This window comes from Chenopodium quinoa, unplaced genomic scaffold (genome assembly GCF_001683475.1).
Source record: "Chenopodium quinoa cultivar QQ74 unplaced genomic scaffold, ASM168347v1, whole genome shotgun sequence".
NCBI lineage: Eukaryota > Viridiplantae > Streptophyta > Magnoliopsida > Caryophyllales > Amaranthaceae > Chenopodium > Chenopodium quinoa.
The window spans coordinates 2,464,493-2,481,161 of record NW_018744878.1 but is presented as its reverse complement, the minus strand read 5'-3'; the positions used below and the strand labels follow the sequence as shown (position 1 = coordinate 2,481,161).

The 16,669-nt window shown below is 33.9% G+C and overlaps 1 protein-coding gene and 1 long non-coding RNA gene across 4 annotated transcripts; both read right to left on the bottom strand.

The window, feature by feature from the left end:
* Positions 1 to 6,402: 6,402 nt before the first annotated feature.
* Positions 6,403 to 15,487, bottom strand: LOC110705500 (hybrid signal transduction histidine kinase B-like). 3 transcript variants are annotated; one of them, XM_021883384.1, is made up of 8 exons: positions 15,255 to 15,487; positions 14,642 to 14,703; positions 14,452 to 14,517; positions 14,259 to 14,361; positions 12,884 to 13,290; positions 8,387 to 8,723; positions 6,768 to 6,854; positions 6,403 to 6,601 (listed from the first exon to the last, which is right to left on the bottom strand). In XM_021883384.1, the coding sequence occupies exons 5-8, from the start codon at positions 13,279 to 13,281 to the stop codon at positions 6,548 to 6,550; spliced, it is 876 nt and encodes a 291-aa protein (XP_021739076.1). In that variant the 5' UTR covers positions 13,282 to 13,290; positions 14,259 to 14,361; positions 14,452 to 14,517; positions 14,642 to 14,703; positions 15,255 to 15,487; the 3' UTR covers positions 6,403 to 6,547. The 3 variants fall into 3 exon arrangements, with proteins under 3 accessions (XP_021739076.1, XP_021739075.1, XP_021739077.1); XM_021883383.1 differs by lacking the exon at positions 15,255 to 15,487 and adding an exon at positions 14,952 to 15,216; XM_021883385.1 differs by lacking the exon at positions 15,255 to 15,487 and adding an exon at positions 14,952 to 15,214 and having other exon boundaries at positions 6,777 to 6,854.
* LOC110705501 lies at positions 9,224 to 12,877 on the bottom strand. Its single transcript, XR_002508090.1, has 2 exons — positions 12,063 to 12,877; positions 9,224 to 11,993 (listed from the first exon to the last, which is right to left on the bottom strand). It is a non-coding gene; the product is annotated as an uncharacterized LOC110705501 (long non-coding RNA).
* Positions 15,488 to 16,669: the final 1,182 nt, after the last annotated feature.

Below are 16,669 nucleotides of genomic sequence, written 5' to 3'. Positions count from 1 at the left end.
AAATCCGCTGAACAGCCGGATGTAATGGGAAGCGCAGCCCTGCCTTGATGGCCGCCTCGTAGCAGCCAAAGCATGCGCTATCATAACTGGAGCCAGCCGGCCAGACGACTGTGTCTTCTGGATCCGGCACAAACACTAGAAAGTCGGGGCCCATGGTGTGGTTTGCAATAAAGCTCTCCACTTTCTCTTGCATGGCTGTGATTCGGCCCCGAGGTACCGTGCAGTAGTAGGGGGTATTTAGCTCTCGGTAAGAGGCGGATGGTTCCGCCCAATTGTCCCCCTTCTCAACTGTGTGAGAAAGTCTCGCCTCTTGCAGGCGGCTGTTTTTCTCTTCTGTACCCAAAGAAGCATGGCCAGAAGAGCTTGACGAGGAATCGTCCTCGGACGAGTCTGAAGAGGACGACTCCTCCCCTCTCCCGGAGGGGCCCGCCTCCTCTCTTTGAAAAGGAGCAGATTTGTTAACTGTTAAATTGGAAGGGGTCACTATGACTCCCCCCACAGAATTGCCGGCATCCAGGCCGCCTTGTCTCACTTCAACATCTGGCGCCTGGTCAGATGTTTCACTAATCGGCACCCTGTGGGAGGAGCCGTCTGAATTTGAGATCCTAGCTGTCTTTTTCGTTCTGGCCATCCTGCTCTGCATAGACACAGATACAGTCGGACTTTGTATAAAGGGCAAAGATGGGTCCGGAAAAGGGCAGGCGGCACTCCTAGTCCTAGATTCAGCCGTCCCCGGTGACCGGCTGATCACTAACCTAGGTCGTGTCGTGTGCTTCCGTGGTGCCATTTCAGAAAATAAAAAGAAAATTAAGAGTAAGAGAACTGAGTTACCTGAACGAGTGACGGTTGATGAAGTTCTGGAAATCCGGTGCAGTCGGCTTGTCAGAACAGGCGGTAGGCAGAAAAGGTCCAAAATGTCAGAGCAAGTTCAGGGGTCCGAATGTTCTCAAAAAGTTCTCAAAGTGAAAATGACTCAAGGCAACTCTCCCTTATATAGGCGAAGTGAGAAGGCGAAGGGTCACTTCCAGAATTCAAAATTTGGGCGGGAAAATCTCTCGTCCATTCGCCGACTGACACCTGTAGCAGGCCGTCGCCCGTTACAGTGCGACACCTGTCACAGGTAACACGTGACCAATCACGTGCCACCTGTGAGGGGCAAATGATTAGGGGATTTTGCTCCTACCAATCGGAATGCGCCACGTGGGCCAATCAGGACCTGCCAAGTGTCCCCTAGTTGGAACTGTCAGGGCTTGCCACGTGGCACGCGCTTATTCGTCCACCTTGGACCTGTTATGTCACGACATGTGGCATACTCCATGCCTAATGAAGAAACCGGCCACCCGGGCCCAACTTCCGAGGGAAGCCCAATCGGCCCTAGGTTTACCTAAACCTAGGATGGGCACGTTTCCCAAGGTTATAAATACCTCCCTTAATCCTCATTAAGGGAGAGGACGGAACAGAAACATTACGGAACACACTAATAACCGGCTGATCTCGCTAACAAAGCAGATTACCTACATTAAACACTCTCACCTAGAGAGACCTTATTACTTTAATTTCCGCATTAATTACTCCTTAATCAGGTACTAACTTGACCGTTGGAGGCGGAGCTCACAGGAGTCTCCGTTATTTTGCAGGTACAGGCGTCCGGTTCCAGTCTCGGAATTGTAACTCTCCCGCAGGACATCAGAAAACCCCGAAACACACGCCATATTAAATTCGTAAAGGAATCGTCTAATGAAAATACTCCGTATTATGTTCTATTCAACTTATCGTAACTTAATTTTGTTGAACTTATGTGTAGTAGGTTGTAACTATTAAGTATATCAAAACTTTTTATTTGAACTTATTTGTTGTTAAGAATGTGTTATATTATTAGACCTTATCATAATTTATTTTAGTTGTAAACTAGATGTAAGCCCGTGCGATGCACGGTTCTAGTAAATCATTTTATTTAATTAAAAAATTTGTATATTTATGAAGATCATTCATTAGATATATGGATAAAATTCCTAATATCATAAGATAATTTTAATTTTAACACTAAAGTTATCTTTTGTTGTTTTATTTATTTTACGTGACGCTTGAATTTAAAATTTCAAATCTTATTCACTAATTTGCTTATGTGACAATTTAAATTTTTAATTCAAAAAAGAAATGACAAATCTCATTTTTTATTGATCAAAATAAGTCTTTTGCCTATGCGTTTATTTAATATACTCGCTCTGTTTTAAATGTAAGTCTCATTTATAACTGATTAACTGGTTAACTATTAAAAATTATGGGAAATCAGTCATATAAGATTTAGTTTTATTCGTCTTGATGAGTACATTATTAAAATCGAACTTTTATAATATTTGTTAGGGAGAGATTAAAGATACGTAGTATTTTCCATCAAAAATTTGCATCCATATGTGTAAAAAAAGATATTACTTAGTTTTTTTTTATTTTAATTTTAATTATTCTCTATTCGTAAAACCAAACTTTTACAATATTTTCTAGAGAGAGATTAAAGACATTTGCGATTAAAAATTTGCATGTAAAAAAAAGATAATTATTACTTTTTTTTTAGAAAAGATAATTATTGGTTTTTTAAAAAGTAATTTTAATTTTAATTATTCAATACCTATGTGTCAAAATTCTTAAATACTATTCGTCACTTTTTCTTAGGTGGCGAGTAAATTTTTTAATTCTAAAATAAATTATTAATCTAATTTTTCATTGGTCGAAATAATACCTTTTCTTATGTGGCGCGCCAAATGCTCCCGAAAAATGCCTACTTTATTTATACATATATTAGATTAACGCTTATTGGAACTTGATAAGTTAGATAAAAAGTTCTGATGAAAGTTAAAATATACCTAGCTCAATTTACATTTAAAATAAGTTTAATAAAATTCAGATAAGTTTTACTAAGCTCGGATAGATTAAGATAAGATTGGTTTAAGTTTATAAATAAAATAGACATTTAAGCTAAACAAAATAAAGCCCAACTTTTTACAAGGTTGGAATATAAAAAAGAAAAAATAAAAATAAAATTCCAAACAGTAGCCTAATCTTTTAATTAGGGTCTCTTCACATTTACTAAACTGAGCTGAAGTGAACTATACTTATTGGAGCTAAACTGAACTGAACTAAACTAAACTGAATAGAGCTAAAATGAATATTTTATGAGAGAAAGAAACTAAGAGCTGAATTGAATTGAACTCAACTGATTGGAGTTGAACTGAATTGAAATTAAGCTGAATTGAACAGGCCCTTAGTTATAATTTCTAAGTTATTAAGGCCTATTCTGATTTACTGAACTGAACTAAAAATAAGCTGAAGAGAACAAACCCTTAGATTGTTACTGATTGGAGCTGAACTTATTGGAGCTTAATTGAACTGAACTATAAATTAAAAAATAAGCTGAAGAAAACAGGCCTATAGATTATTACTGCTTTAAAATACTTGGATGAAATTTGGTCCACTAAAAAAATAAAATAAAGTCCAATATAGAAAAAAAATAAAAAAAATTTCCCTATGATAATTTGTACGAGTATTAAGGGTCTGTTCTCATTGACTGAACTCAGCTGAACTGAACTGAAATAAATATTTTATAAGAGAAGGAAATTAGGAGCTGAACTAAATTGAACTGATCTGAACTTCAACGTATGAGAATAGGTCCTAAGCAAGTAAATACAAGCATGTGGTGATCATCATTCATCAAGATCTACATCATAGTTTTACATGAAAAAGTAAGGCTAGCTTTAAGCCTTATGAATTACAGGAAAAAATTACTTGTATAGTTGTATTATATTAAACATAATACGTATCGAATTACAAACCGCGTAAATATCACAAAAATCAAGTAAGATACGAAGTATGTCGAAGTTATATTGATTCTTTCCATAATATTAAGATTAATAAGATTTCTTGGTAGCTACGGTTTGATCTCATTTCTTATGCTGACTAGCCCACAATCCCATCTAACCTTGCAACTTGCAAACAAGCTAAGTAATATTCGTATGTAGACGCTCTTTTCTTGCATTAGAGACTTTGGACTATGTACATGTAACATGAACATCTATTAAAATAAAGTTGAATTTGTTCAATTAATTATCCATTAGCGGCACTTTAAGGGTGATTTCTCACTCGTTTACCCCCTACTTAAGAGACATTATCAATTAACCCGTAACAAATTGGTTCGTATAAAGTTTTGATTTGATAGGTCGATAAAGTACCTTCTCTATGACCCATACTAACAAAAAAAAGTACTCAATCAAAATCTTTCACAATTTGCAACTTTGTCAAAATAATCCCTCCGCTTTAAAGTTTAGTGCAACCACTTTATGTTTCAAAGGCAAGATATAAGAAATCAATTAAGAAATTAACTTTTTATCCTTCTTTTGATTAAAAATGGTTTGGTCAATAACTTGGATAAATACAACCACTTCCAAAATTTACTATCAATTAACCTTAATTTGTGAAGCTTATGGCTTACGATTACAACCCCTTTAATCACAATTCTCACTAATTATGATGTTTATTTGCTCTAAAAACTCAATTTACATAGTTCCAAAATGCTCATTCTTCAAACATAGAATTAAATTAAATTTACGTCGTTATCATGATCATATGATACTAAGAATAGTCTAAACTACCTTCACCAAATTAGTCACTTTCAGCAAAGAATTTGTCTTAAGCTAATAAAAAACAAAAACGGCATTAAGAAGCAAAGCATTTAAATGTATAGTTGACAGTAGCCTACATTACATGTATAGCAATTACTTCTTGTGCAGGTTTATTCTTTCTCTGCAACCATGTAAACCAAAGCTAACGTGTTCACCATATTAACAACAATCACATACTATGATACTAATTACGGAGTATATTAATTTAGGATGTTTAATTTATAATTTTAAATAAGGGTAAAGGAATTTTCTAGTCGCCTCTCTTCTGTCTCTTCTTTAAAAAAAAATGAATTATAAGTCTCTTAAAAGCTAAACCCTAGTTTTCTTTGTCAATCTAGAAGGTAATTGTATTTTGAGCTATTTTATTTGGACTCCAGTAACCATATGTCCATATCCGATACAACTAAATGTGTGTCCTAAACTCCTAGTGTCCGATTTGGCTATTTAGTGATTTTGTTTCAATGATTTTGAGCTAAAATGAAGTATTAAAGCATCCCACTTAATTATATCCAAGTGTCAAGGTTCTGAGTTGCTTGATATGAAATGAAATAATTGATCACAAACATACTTAGGATCCGCATACTCTACATAGAATGCATAAAGACACTCATCATTCATCATTTCATCATATCAAGTTGATAACAAAATGTAATATTTGCTATTTATTAATTGTGACAATTTGTTACAAAGTAACTATTACAGTATAAATAACAAATGCTTGATATATTAAAAGGGTAATGTTATACATAGCCCTTAGGGCTATATATAAGCATTATAAACACTCTTGGAAATTGTATAAAATTAGGAATTCATGACAAAAACACGCGTAGATCAGTGTAATTAGTGTGAATTTGTCATGATTTTCTAAATTTAAACAGTTTTCAAGAGTATTTTTAATGCTTATATGTAGCCCTAAGGGCTATGTATAGCATTTTCCATATTAAAAATATACATTGACATTAATCCAAATATCAAACAACAAATAATACCAATATTGTTAGTAAACATGTGACAAAAAATGATGGAGTGCTTCTTTCAATAACTTAAATCCGCCATTTTTTGTTAATTTTTTTTTTCTAATCACTTAGGCAACAACAATAACAACAATGATTCCAACTTCTCTTCAGCAAGGTACAAAAATAGTTGCAAAATTACTTCATTTAGCTGGTGCCTTCTATGACTCCATTCGCATCACATAAATTCTCTTTATCCCTCTCTATTTCTCTCCTCTAGTCTTCTCCATAAAAACTATACACCCTCGTAAAAACTATATACCCTCAAGGCCTCGACAGGCCAACATTGCAATTTTAAAAAACGGAGGAAGCATACAAGTATATACGTAGTACTATATACTCTGTAATGCAAAAGGCTAAATCGATGTCATTTTAAGAAAATAGAAGAATTGTTACAGTAAAATTCTTTTCTTTTAAGCAGGTAGGCCAGGTACTTGTTTTAAAGCTAGTTAACTCTTTTTTTTTTTTTTTTTATTGAATTGACCAGAGTGAGCTAGGTTCTTGTAGAACTGAAGCATGCTTTACGAACAGAGTTACATGACTTACATCTCCTACATGACTGGAAGAAGGCAAAATCATCAAGATTATGAATTTGTTAGAAATCTAATTTCATGATCTATGCATATGAAATTGTAAAATGGCCATGATATGGTGTCAACTACGTTAGATTACGATGGAGTAAAGGATTAGAGGGAATGGGAAGAAGGCAAAACGAGTATCAGAAAACAAAAATCTATTTTCTTCATCATTGCTTTCATGGGATGAAAAAGTGATAATTTACATAAACTTCCTTCCTTTTCCATCAATATGCTGATGCTACCATAACTTATACGAAGTATGAAAGAACAACCCTACCAACTATTAATCAGAGTCCGACTCCATGTAGTTGCCCATTGCCTTCAATCCTCTTGGCCTCTGCAATACATAACAAGAACATTAGACTCAACATCGAAATAATCCCATGTTAACAGTAAGCGTTCATACAATTTTCATGGCAGTATGGGTGGTTATCATCTTATTAGAGAGCCATCTTAGTTTCTTAGCTATGAAGTGTAAAATTGAATATGGTTTAAAGTATGACCTGAATTACCTTCTTTGTAATCTTTTTCTCTCTGACCTCATAGCGCTCCAAAGTAAGATCGCACAACCAACCTCCAGGGCTCACTAACTGCACATAAATTACAGTTGAGTTTAAACAAACCATATACGACTTCACATGCAGAAAACATAAAAGCTAATAAATATCGATAGTTGGATTCTTTGCCTCAAAAGGAAAATAAAAAGGGAAAACAATAACTTGAATTCATAAGCACCATACAAGTAAAGGGAAATGCTCATACTTTTTCTAGCTTTATTGAGAGAAATCATCTGCTTTTAAACTATTTCTTGTACCCGTATGCAAGTTTAAACAGCACAAGCTAGTGTGGTAATACTGGCAAGTAGATTAGACAGAGAATGAAGCACACCCAAATTAAGATCATCATACTGAACCAAAAGCCCATAGGTGCATTGATATTACGACCTGACTCAATAGAACACCTAGTAGGTTACATCATATTGACAAGTATTTTACCATTAAGCTTCCCTGGAATCGAGTTGTATAAATGGCACTATTTGCTGTAGGCTAAAATATTGTTTTGGAACAGTCAAGGACTATGTCTAAATTTTGCTTTATATCATATGAAGTTATAATAAGTTGGAGCACATACACCTAACACCTTAATTACTTACTTATAACCAAGTCACCCAAAATTTAATAGCTGATGGACTGATGGTCCAATGCCTAATTTATTCGGGTGGCCCAAAGTATAGTAATTTCAACTTCAGTTTGCATTTTCAGGCAACATTGTATGAAGTAGATGATAATGTGCGCATAATAAATGACATCTCAATTTAAAATAAGCACCATTTCTGTTTTTCCCAGACAACTTTTGCTTATACAAACCCAACTCAAGAACCAAAATATTCTCTCAAACCGTAAAAAACGTCACTCTTATTTGTTTTTTCAAATTGCCCAGTTCAAGTCTGTTTTTAGAAGCTCATACATGTGCTTTTCTGAAATATTACATGACTTACTATTTGTGTAATCAACATATAAGGAAACCTTTCATCTTTAAATAATTAGTCTGTCTATCTCTAGATAATAGACCACATTTCCGTATCTATGCCGTCTCTCAAAATTAATGTCACATACGTACTCACATTAACAAGTTTTCAAAATTTTCCTTAAAAACTCTTAAATCACTCTCATTATTAAGAGGTTGCAAATAATATCATCAATAACGTACTTGCATATATTGCACTAATATATGCTTCCTAACATGGTACAAGTACGCGAATTTTAAAACAAAATCACACGACAGAATCATCTACACGCTAACCTTTTTTTTTTTTTTTTTTGGTGTTTAGAGAGCCAAGGACGGATAATAAGAAAGTTATTTGCGTTAAATATTTATTAATACGAGTAATTTCTTTAGTCTTTTATATGCCGCTTTAATTAAAAACATAAACAATTTTTTTAAACAATATAAAATGTGGTCTATTATTTAAGACCGGAAACTTTAAAATCTGCGTGACAGAATGTAAAAAATGCTTTTAGTCAATTTTTTTTAATAAACAACAAATAAAGATTTTTTTTTTAAAAAAAAAAAAAAATGAAGTAGGAGAGAGAAAGAGAGGAAAGCGGAAGAGAAGGCTTACATTGAGGGTACGTTGAACAAACTTAGCACGCTTTTTGGGTCTTTGAGGTAACTTAGAGCCTTTGATTGCCATAAAATCCTCCTCTTTTTCTTTATTAGTAAGAGCGATCATAAATTTAGGTGGCCAAACGACGTCGCTTCCACCGCCCGAAGATGACCCACCACCTTTGGTCTCAGACGACGCCGTTTTACCTCCACCATTCACCACCAAATTCTCTTGCTGATTATGATGGTGGTGGGACCCACCTTTCTTTTCTCTCTCCGGTGACCCCAACCCTCTCATCCCTCCTCCTCCATTACTATGCTGCCCCTTCATTCCTGATCCAACTTCTGAATTCCTACACAAAATTCATAAAAAAATAATATAATTAATTAAATAAAATAACCATAGAATAATATTTATATCATAAAAGTTACCATTTTTATATGACATATTAATAAGAAATTACAAAAATAACCTTGGAAGGTTATTAAAAAAAGTGGGTGAGTTTAGTTTTATGTAAAGGGCTAAATGGTCTTTTGAATGAAGAAACAAAAAAAAAAGAGGAGAGAGAAAGAGAGAATAATGGGGTTAGGCGAAAGGGGTTACCTTTGCTGAAAACGTAGAGAAAATTGAGACAAGTGTGATTCGATAATATTAATAAATGAAAAATTTTAGGCAGCAAAAAAAATAAAAATAAAGATGCGATTTCCGATTGTGTTTTGGACCGTCGGATTACGGTGTGATTTTTATTTTTTTTATTGCCTACAGAAAAAGTACGTGTCTATGTGTGAGTTTGCTGGTGGTTGTACTAATCAAACGGTGTATATACAATGTCTATGGTCCACGTGGCATGACTTTACTTTTCTTTTTTTTTTTTTTTTTTTTTTTTTTGGGTCAATGTATCAAATTCATACAAAGTGTTAAATAGACAAGGGAGTATAATCCACATCAAAATCGGGAAATTAGATAGGTGTTTCAATCCATAAAATAAAGGATAAGAAAATGTTTAAAGCACTAAACATACTAATTACAGAGTTTTCGAGTTTAATGACTAAGAACATTTGGTTAAAAATTATTAACTTTGTATCATTTTGGAAAATATAGAGTTGCATATTAAGCGTAGAAGAGTAAAATCTACGGAGTAATTAATTTGTTCATGGAAACATATTATTCAAAGGTTTAATCCATAATTCTAAAGATTCAATTTCATGAAAGAAATGGAAAGTTCAGGCAATTAATTGTGACAGTCAAACAAACTCACACAAGATTGTTTTAGATAATTGACAGACCATAAAATATCTTAAAGGCAGGTAAAAAAATCAAACGAGAATCAAATTGAATGATATCCTATGTGAATATGTGATCCTCCCAAAAAGCAATAAATATGTCATTCATATGGAAAAAATCATTCAAGATTATGCCTATTTGATTTCATACTTCATATATCACAAAGTACTGTCTGTTCACCTTATTTGAAAAATAAATTCTGAATTTTCTGATAATGTTAACTAAATTCAAATTACAACTAAAATAATTTTTAATAAGATCTAATAAATTCATATAATTCAAATAAGATAAGATAAATCCAAATAAGTGAGAATCAAGTTAAATATCTCATTTTAGTCATAGATCATCATGGCTTTTAAGCGCAATAAAATTAGTATTCAAAACTATCATTTCATGCGCATGACAAGTTTGTTATACGCAGTACAATGTGTCTTATCATATCAAATACAATACGAAACAACTAAATTGCTGTTAGCTAAAAGAGCGTGAAATTATCAAGCAAAGATAACATGATATTTTTGCTCCATTTTAAGCTTAAACTAACTACTAGTACTACATTATTCAAGTAATCAAAATAGGAGTACAAAAGGCCACAATAATTCACTAATTCTGCCCTTTGTGTGTGGGACTGTGGGCCTAACACAGGAACCAAATGCTACACTAGGAGCGTAAAGATGCCGACGGAAAATGGCCATTCATATAAAGATTAAAGAAGGAAGAAAAAGTTTGAAAAGTCTACAAACATGTGCTTCGTCAACCCCAAGATTAGTCCAAATTTAGTATGTTGGTACATTCAACATAGGTCATCGGCCACGGACATTGTTACTATACCTTTCAGTTTAGTTACTCCGGATCGGTGGTATCACATTAAAGTTATACTCCGTACTATTTACTTGACAATTAATTTCAGATGAAAAAAAATAAATGGGGTTACAGAGACAGAGATGCAGATTATTGAAGTCGATGTAATAATACAAAAAGAAGGATAGGTGTTTGATAACAGGACCAAATAATACAACATGACCTATCGTTTAAACTAATCCAACATGAGCTATCCTCAATTCATCTAGATTGAGAGAGGGAACACCAACCCAAATAACAACAAGTCTTCATCTCCCACATTCGTTTCCTTCACACTCATCTTACTATTTAGCAAAATTAAGGAACTGATCGAAGGGTGGCAAAGTATTATGATCATCAATCAAATTGCTCTAAATGCAACGATTGGGAACAATCTGGTCAGATACATTTCAGTAACTACTCTGTATCGAAACCAGAATAACTGGGGCACTCAATACTTCAATAGTGATGGTAAGTTTAGATATATATGGGAAACAGCCCTATGCCTTCCAAGTCCCAAGTCCCAACTACAGGAGATGAGATAGGACTATAGGAGAATGAATACTAAGAAGCCACCAATATTGAGCACCAAAGAGCACAGAGCCTACTACTGGACATGAGAAAACACAATGCTACAAGTCCTTGGCAGCACAAATATTATTGGTATATCACAATAACCCCCATACTTTAATATCTACTTCTACATACTAAAGATCTAATAAGACTTGTCTATACCCGAAGTGACTCAAACAAAATTCAATCCGTATGAACACAACCCTAGCATGAGCCAAATCTCGTAAAACCTAACTGAACCATCTGATTTTTCCATTTTTGAGAGTCTCCATAATTATCTATAGATCTAACAAAAAAAAACATATTTAATCTCTTAATTAATTACTCTAATTAATAAACACTCCCCAAAGAAGCCGGCAAATATTTAATTTGGAAAATTCTATATCTACCCAGTGGGTAGATTACCCATTAGAAATATAATTGTTTATAGTCTATTTCTAGTGGATAATGTACCTAGTGAGTAAATATAACATTCTCCATCAAAACAAAAGATTTTAATTAACACTGGGTTATACTCCACTAACTTTGCAAACGAATTGAGAGATAAATTTTCAAGCTACATTCATAACTTTTTTGCATCCCTATACTTTGGAATATTAAGTCAAATACATCCAAAATATTGCCGAAAGGACACCAAAAAGTTACAAAACACTTAAAACTTTTCTCTTTTAAGTTTACAAAATTTTGAACCTAAATCACTATAATCATTTAGTTACAAGACTTACAACCAACTATACATTGCATTGTACACCACAAAGTATATTCAAGACATGAGCATGCCTCATGGGTACATAATGCCTCGTGGGTGCATCATATAACTCTTGTATTGTATATTTGTATAGCATACTTCACCGTAAATTGGCTGCTGGGCGCTAAGACTAAACACAATACCCACAACTTCTGTACGAGAGATCACCCACCAAATCTAAAAGTTAAAAGGAACTGTAAGAGAAAGAAACCCTCAAAATCCAGAGTATTTTGGCAAAAAAGGTACCTGGAAAACTTCCGTTCGTCCCAAAATAGCACCTTTGCAAAGCAATGCTCTTACGGCTTATATAGCATTACAAGCTAAAAAGATAAGATTACTTCCTTGCGGTATAATGGTATCCACTTGACTACTTGAGAAAAACCAAATGAAATCTAAATGTCTACATCATGGCTTCTTCCTTGAGGTAAGCCAAAGTAGACAAGAAATGCTTGCGTGTAATGTACTTGTTATCATTCATTTATAATACTATCCAACAAACTCTAGATACAGAAAAACTTAAAAAATAAGGATAAAGGAGAAGTCTGAAAAGATGGGTGAGATGTAAAGCCAAACTCATATAAATTGACCCAATTAAAGATGAAAGCACCAACTTAAGCATCTTCTCCGCAAGCCGACATCATAAATTTGAATTTCCACCAAAATCTATTCACCCATTTTCAAATAATCTAAAAAGTTTAATCTATCTTCACAAACCACTAGATGTCCTTAAGAAATCATCCTCAACAAGAACCACATTCGATGGCGTTCAAGGTGGTTTTATTACAAGGTGGATCTACCTTAATCAAAGCATTTTTGCACAGTCCTCACATCAAGCCATCTTTGGCTCACAATTCACAAAAATAGGCTCAAGTTGGGATGAATTGGCAAACAACAATCCAATTTTGTTTATATATGTAAACAGTCATAATTCTCAACAACTATACACACACAAAATAGCAGATACACCAAAATAAATGACAATTAGCTCATTCAAAAATACACAATAAAACCATGATCAAGAATTGAGCAAAAATTCAGCAGTTCAGCAAAAATTATAAAAGTTATACCTGAGAATTCGCGAAGGAGGCCGAGCTGGAGATGCAGGCCGTTGCCGGAGATTAAAATACCCATTTGCAGGATGATTACCACTACCAATTGTATTATTATTATCTTTATTATTATTATTATCGGATCTAACTACCCGCCGGTCCACCCGGACAGTTGTCCGGGTGGTGACCGGGGTAGACTCATTTTTAACCTGGATCTTCATACACCTGAGACGTTTCCGGCTACCCCACCGCAACACGAAATCGGCCGATTGGGGAGGCCTAATGAATCCCTCCCCAATTATGTGCTTCTCTCTAAGACTACTTGTTGAGGTAGTAGTATTATTGTTGTGGGGATGATGATGATGATGCTGTTGTTGCTGCTGGTGATGATGATTCTTTACCACTTCCTTTTCCATCTACTACACCTGTCCCCATCATAGAACAAATAGTATATATAGACATAATTTAGAATACAGTCAGAAATTAAGCATTATTGACTAGAGTTAATTCAAACATTATTTGGTTTAGGTTAACTTGGGTTAGTTGGGTATGATTTTTAAAACAAAATTTTAAAAAAAATAAATAAGATTCTGGAAGTAGAGAAGAGATGGGGTTAAGCTGCCTTTATTACTTTATATCATCATCTCATATTTCATACACTAAAATACATTCAACTTCAAACCCATGCTCATCATTGACATTTTTTAAAAGAAAAACAAAATTCATTTCTAGCTCCTTCATAACCATAAATAAAAAAATTAATAAATAAATAAAATCAAAGAAATACACCTAAAACTCAGAGCAACATTAATGGCGGAAAATAAAATAATGAAAATCAATTTCCCAAAAATAAATCAAAATTAACCAAAAAAAAAAATGGCCTACTCTAATTAGCCAACAATTGTGCAAATTAGGGATCCAAAATTTTGTTTTTTTAGTAACTCATTTAGAAACTGAACCAGATAGAACAGAGAAGAAATTTTTTTTTAAGAAATTATACAAAATTAAATGAAAAAAAAAATGGAGAAGATTGGCGCAAAAAAATTAAGAAGAAAAACAAGTTAGAAATTGGTGTTGAATAGCTGAAAAGAGAAAACCACTAAAACAGCAGAAAACCGCCGTTTAACAACTTCTGAATTACATTGCGATAAAAAAGATGAAGAATTCTGGTAAATTAAACCACTCAAAAGACAGAAATTCTGCAGAAAACCACTCAATAGAAGAAAAATCTACAGAAAACCGCCGTTGTAAAATACTTATAGAAATACATTTGGCGTTATGAAATTGAGAAGAAAATAGAAAGAAAAAACTGATCGATTTAAATTCAGCAAAAAAATCAGAAAATTGCTGAAAGTGAGAGAAAATCACAAAGAAGATAGAGACATTGTTTTACCTGAAGATTAAACTTGCGATTTTTTGGAAATGGAAAATTAAATCTCAGCTTCAATCTTTGGATTCTAAAAATAGGAGGAAAATGCAGAAGATTCTTCAACGCTCTGCAAAATTGAAGATAAACCTTAAGATTGAGCTGATTTCAACAAAAATGGCGGAAAATCAAATGAAGCGACGACTTCGAAGATCGGTACCAGTAATTGCAGTTTCTCTCCTCTTCTTTGTTATTGATTCTTCTGTACTATTGATCTTTCAAATCGCTGCAATACAAATTTGTTGAGCACAATACCAGGTTAATAATCAAAATTGGTGAAGAATCAAACAAAAATGGAGCAAAAATCAGTGTTTTTCCAGAAATTTTTCTCACTCTTCGCGACAAATTACCTGTTTTTCTCTCTGAATTCAACCGCAGAACTGAAGAAATCGATCGATTTCCTGAAAAGTAGCTGTAAAAAAGAAGAAATTTGAACAAAATTAGTAGATTTTTACCAGAAATGCTATGAATTTGTTAGCCTAAATTCGATCAACAAGTTTTAATTCATTCAATCGTTCAATCGTCCAATTCCGTATCAAAATTTTCAACCAGGATGAAATTTCTATCATGAAACTTCACACATTTTAATCAATTTAACCACAAATTTCCGATTTTAACTGATTAATTTCCAAATTCCGCCATTGAAACAAAACTACAAACCTTTAAAAATCCAGCACCAAAATCCAGAAACAAAACAAAGCTCATTCAAGATCGTCAACTACAGAGAAAAACTACACTCATAATTCATCAATTACTCTGTTTTTCATTGCATTTTCTTCAAGAATTATCAACAAAATTGTAAGATTGAAAATAGTTGAAGAATTGAAGAAGATGAAAGTGCATATGAAAGAGGTAAGAGAGAGAAAGTAGAGAGAGAAAGCTTGAATGATACAAACAGAGAAACGAGAGAAAAGAAGAAAAGAAATGTTCTCTCTCTTCTTAAACTGCTCATTTTATACCCACCCGTTTCTTTCTTCAACTCCCATCTTAAAATCACAGCCGTTGATTTTCAATCTAACGGTTAATACATCGTCTTCCCCAAAAACTGTGACGATTTTTCATTACCGTTATATATTTAAGCGGGTTAGTATTTAACGCCGTTTGTAGATCTAACGGAATCTTGAACATCCCCGTTTTTTATTTTTTATTTTTTTATTTTGTAATTTGGAGTATTTTTAAATGGTATTTCTCGTTCACCGAAGCAAAGGAATGGCATTGAGTGGGAATTTAAAACCAAAGGAGTTGGGTTAGTTGAAGGGTTGGTTAAAGGTTAACCATGGTTAGATTTAACCCTTGTTAATTGTCACGAGCGGATGATTCATGAATCATGCCTCATAGTTTAAGATCATAATTCATGATAAAACATGGTCTCATATAAAAGTTGCACGGCGCATTGCATACGAATACTCCCTTAGATTTAAGATACCTAGCAAAATCGGTTCGGTTTGAATTTGGAGCGTATTTTAAAGTGGATGACTTGAAATTGATCTAATAAGGAGGAATTGAAACTTATCAAATGTTAAATTTGATCCAACTTAAATAGATTGGATTGAATTTAGATACGACTTAAGTTAAATTATTTTGCACAATAAGCTATTTCTCAATAGACATGTAACTATGCAAATGAACTTGATCCACAATTTGAAAATCTCCTCACCCTAACCCAAACTACATGAACATTTCTCGTAAAAGTGGCACTGGGTTTGGCCAATCCAAGACACAACATAACCCAATACAAAGTATAGTGGCACTGGGTTTGGCCAATCCAAGACACGACATAACCCTAATAATAATAAAAATAATAATAATAAAAAAAAGGATAGCACGACACGACATGTTATAATCCATGGGCTAGTCTAGGCCACTTTATTTGAGATTTGCACCACAAGTTATAGTAGAGCTAAGGATGACAATGAGTTGGGTCAAATAGAAGACCTGTTCCAATGGAGTGGGGGTGAAGGGACGTTTGGCAGGTGAAAGGGTGGGAATGGGTATAAAAAGTGTACCCACCACAGATGGTGGGGCGGGTATGAATTTTAGAATAAACCCGCCCTATTCCTACCCCGCCCCATTACCTACCTTATATCCTCCTTATACTAATTTTAGTAGTGAACTGTTAAACATCGCCCGCAAATTCCTACATAAAGCCCACAAAATAAGAGTGAAATGACACTTTTGCCCTCAAACTAAAAAACACAATTTCTCTCTCTACTCTCTACTTCCACTTTCTCTCTCTAAATTATTTCCAGAGCTATGTCGAGGCGGCCCGGCAAGGAAGTGGCGGCACCGGCGGTGGGCGGAAGGCGGTTTGCCGGCCAGAAGGTAATTTTTTAAATTTTTGTAATTTTTTTTTTAAAAAAAAAACCTCCGGCGACGGT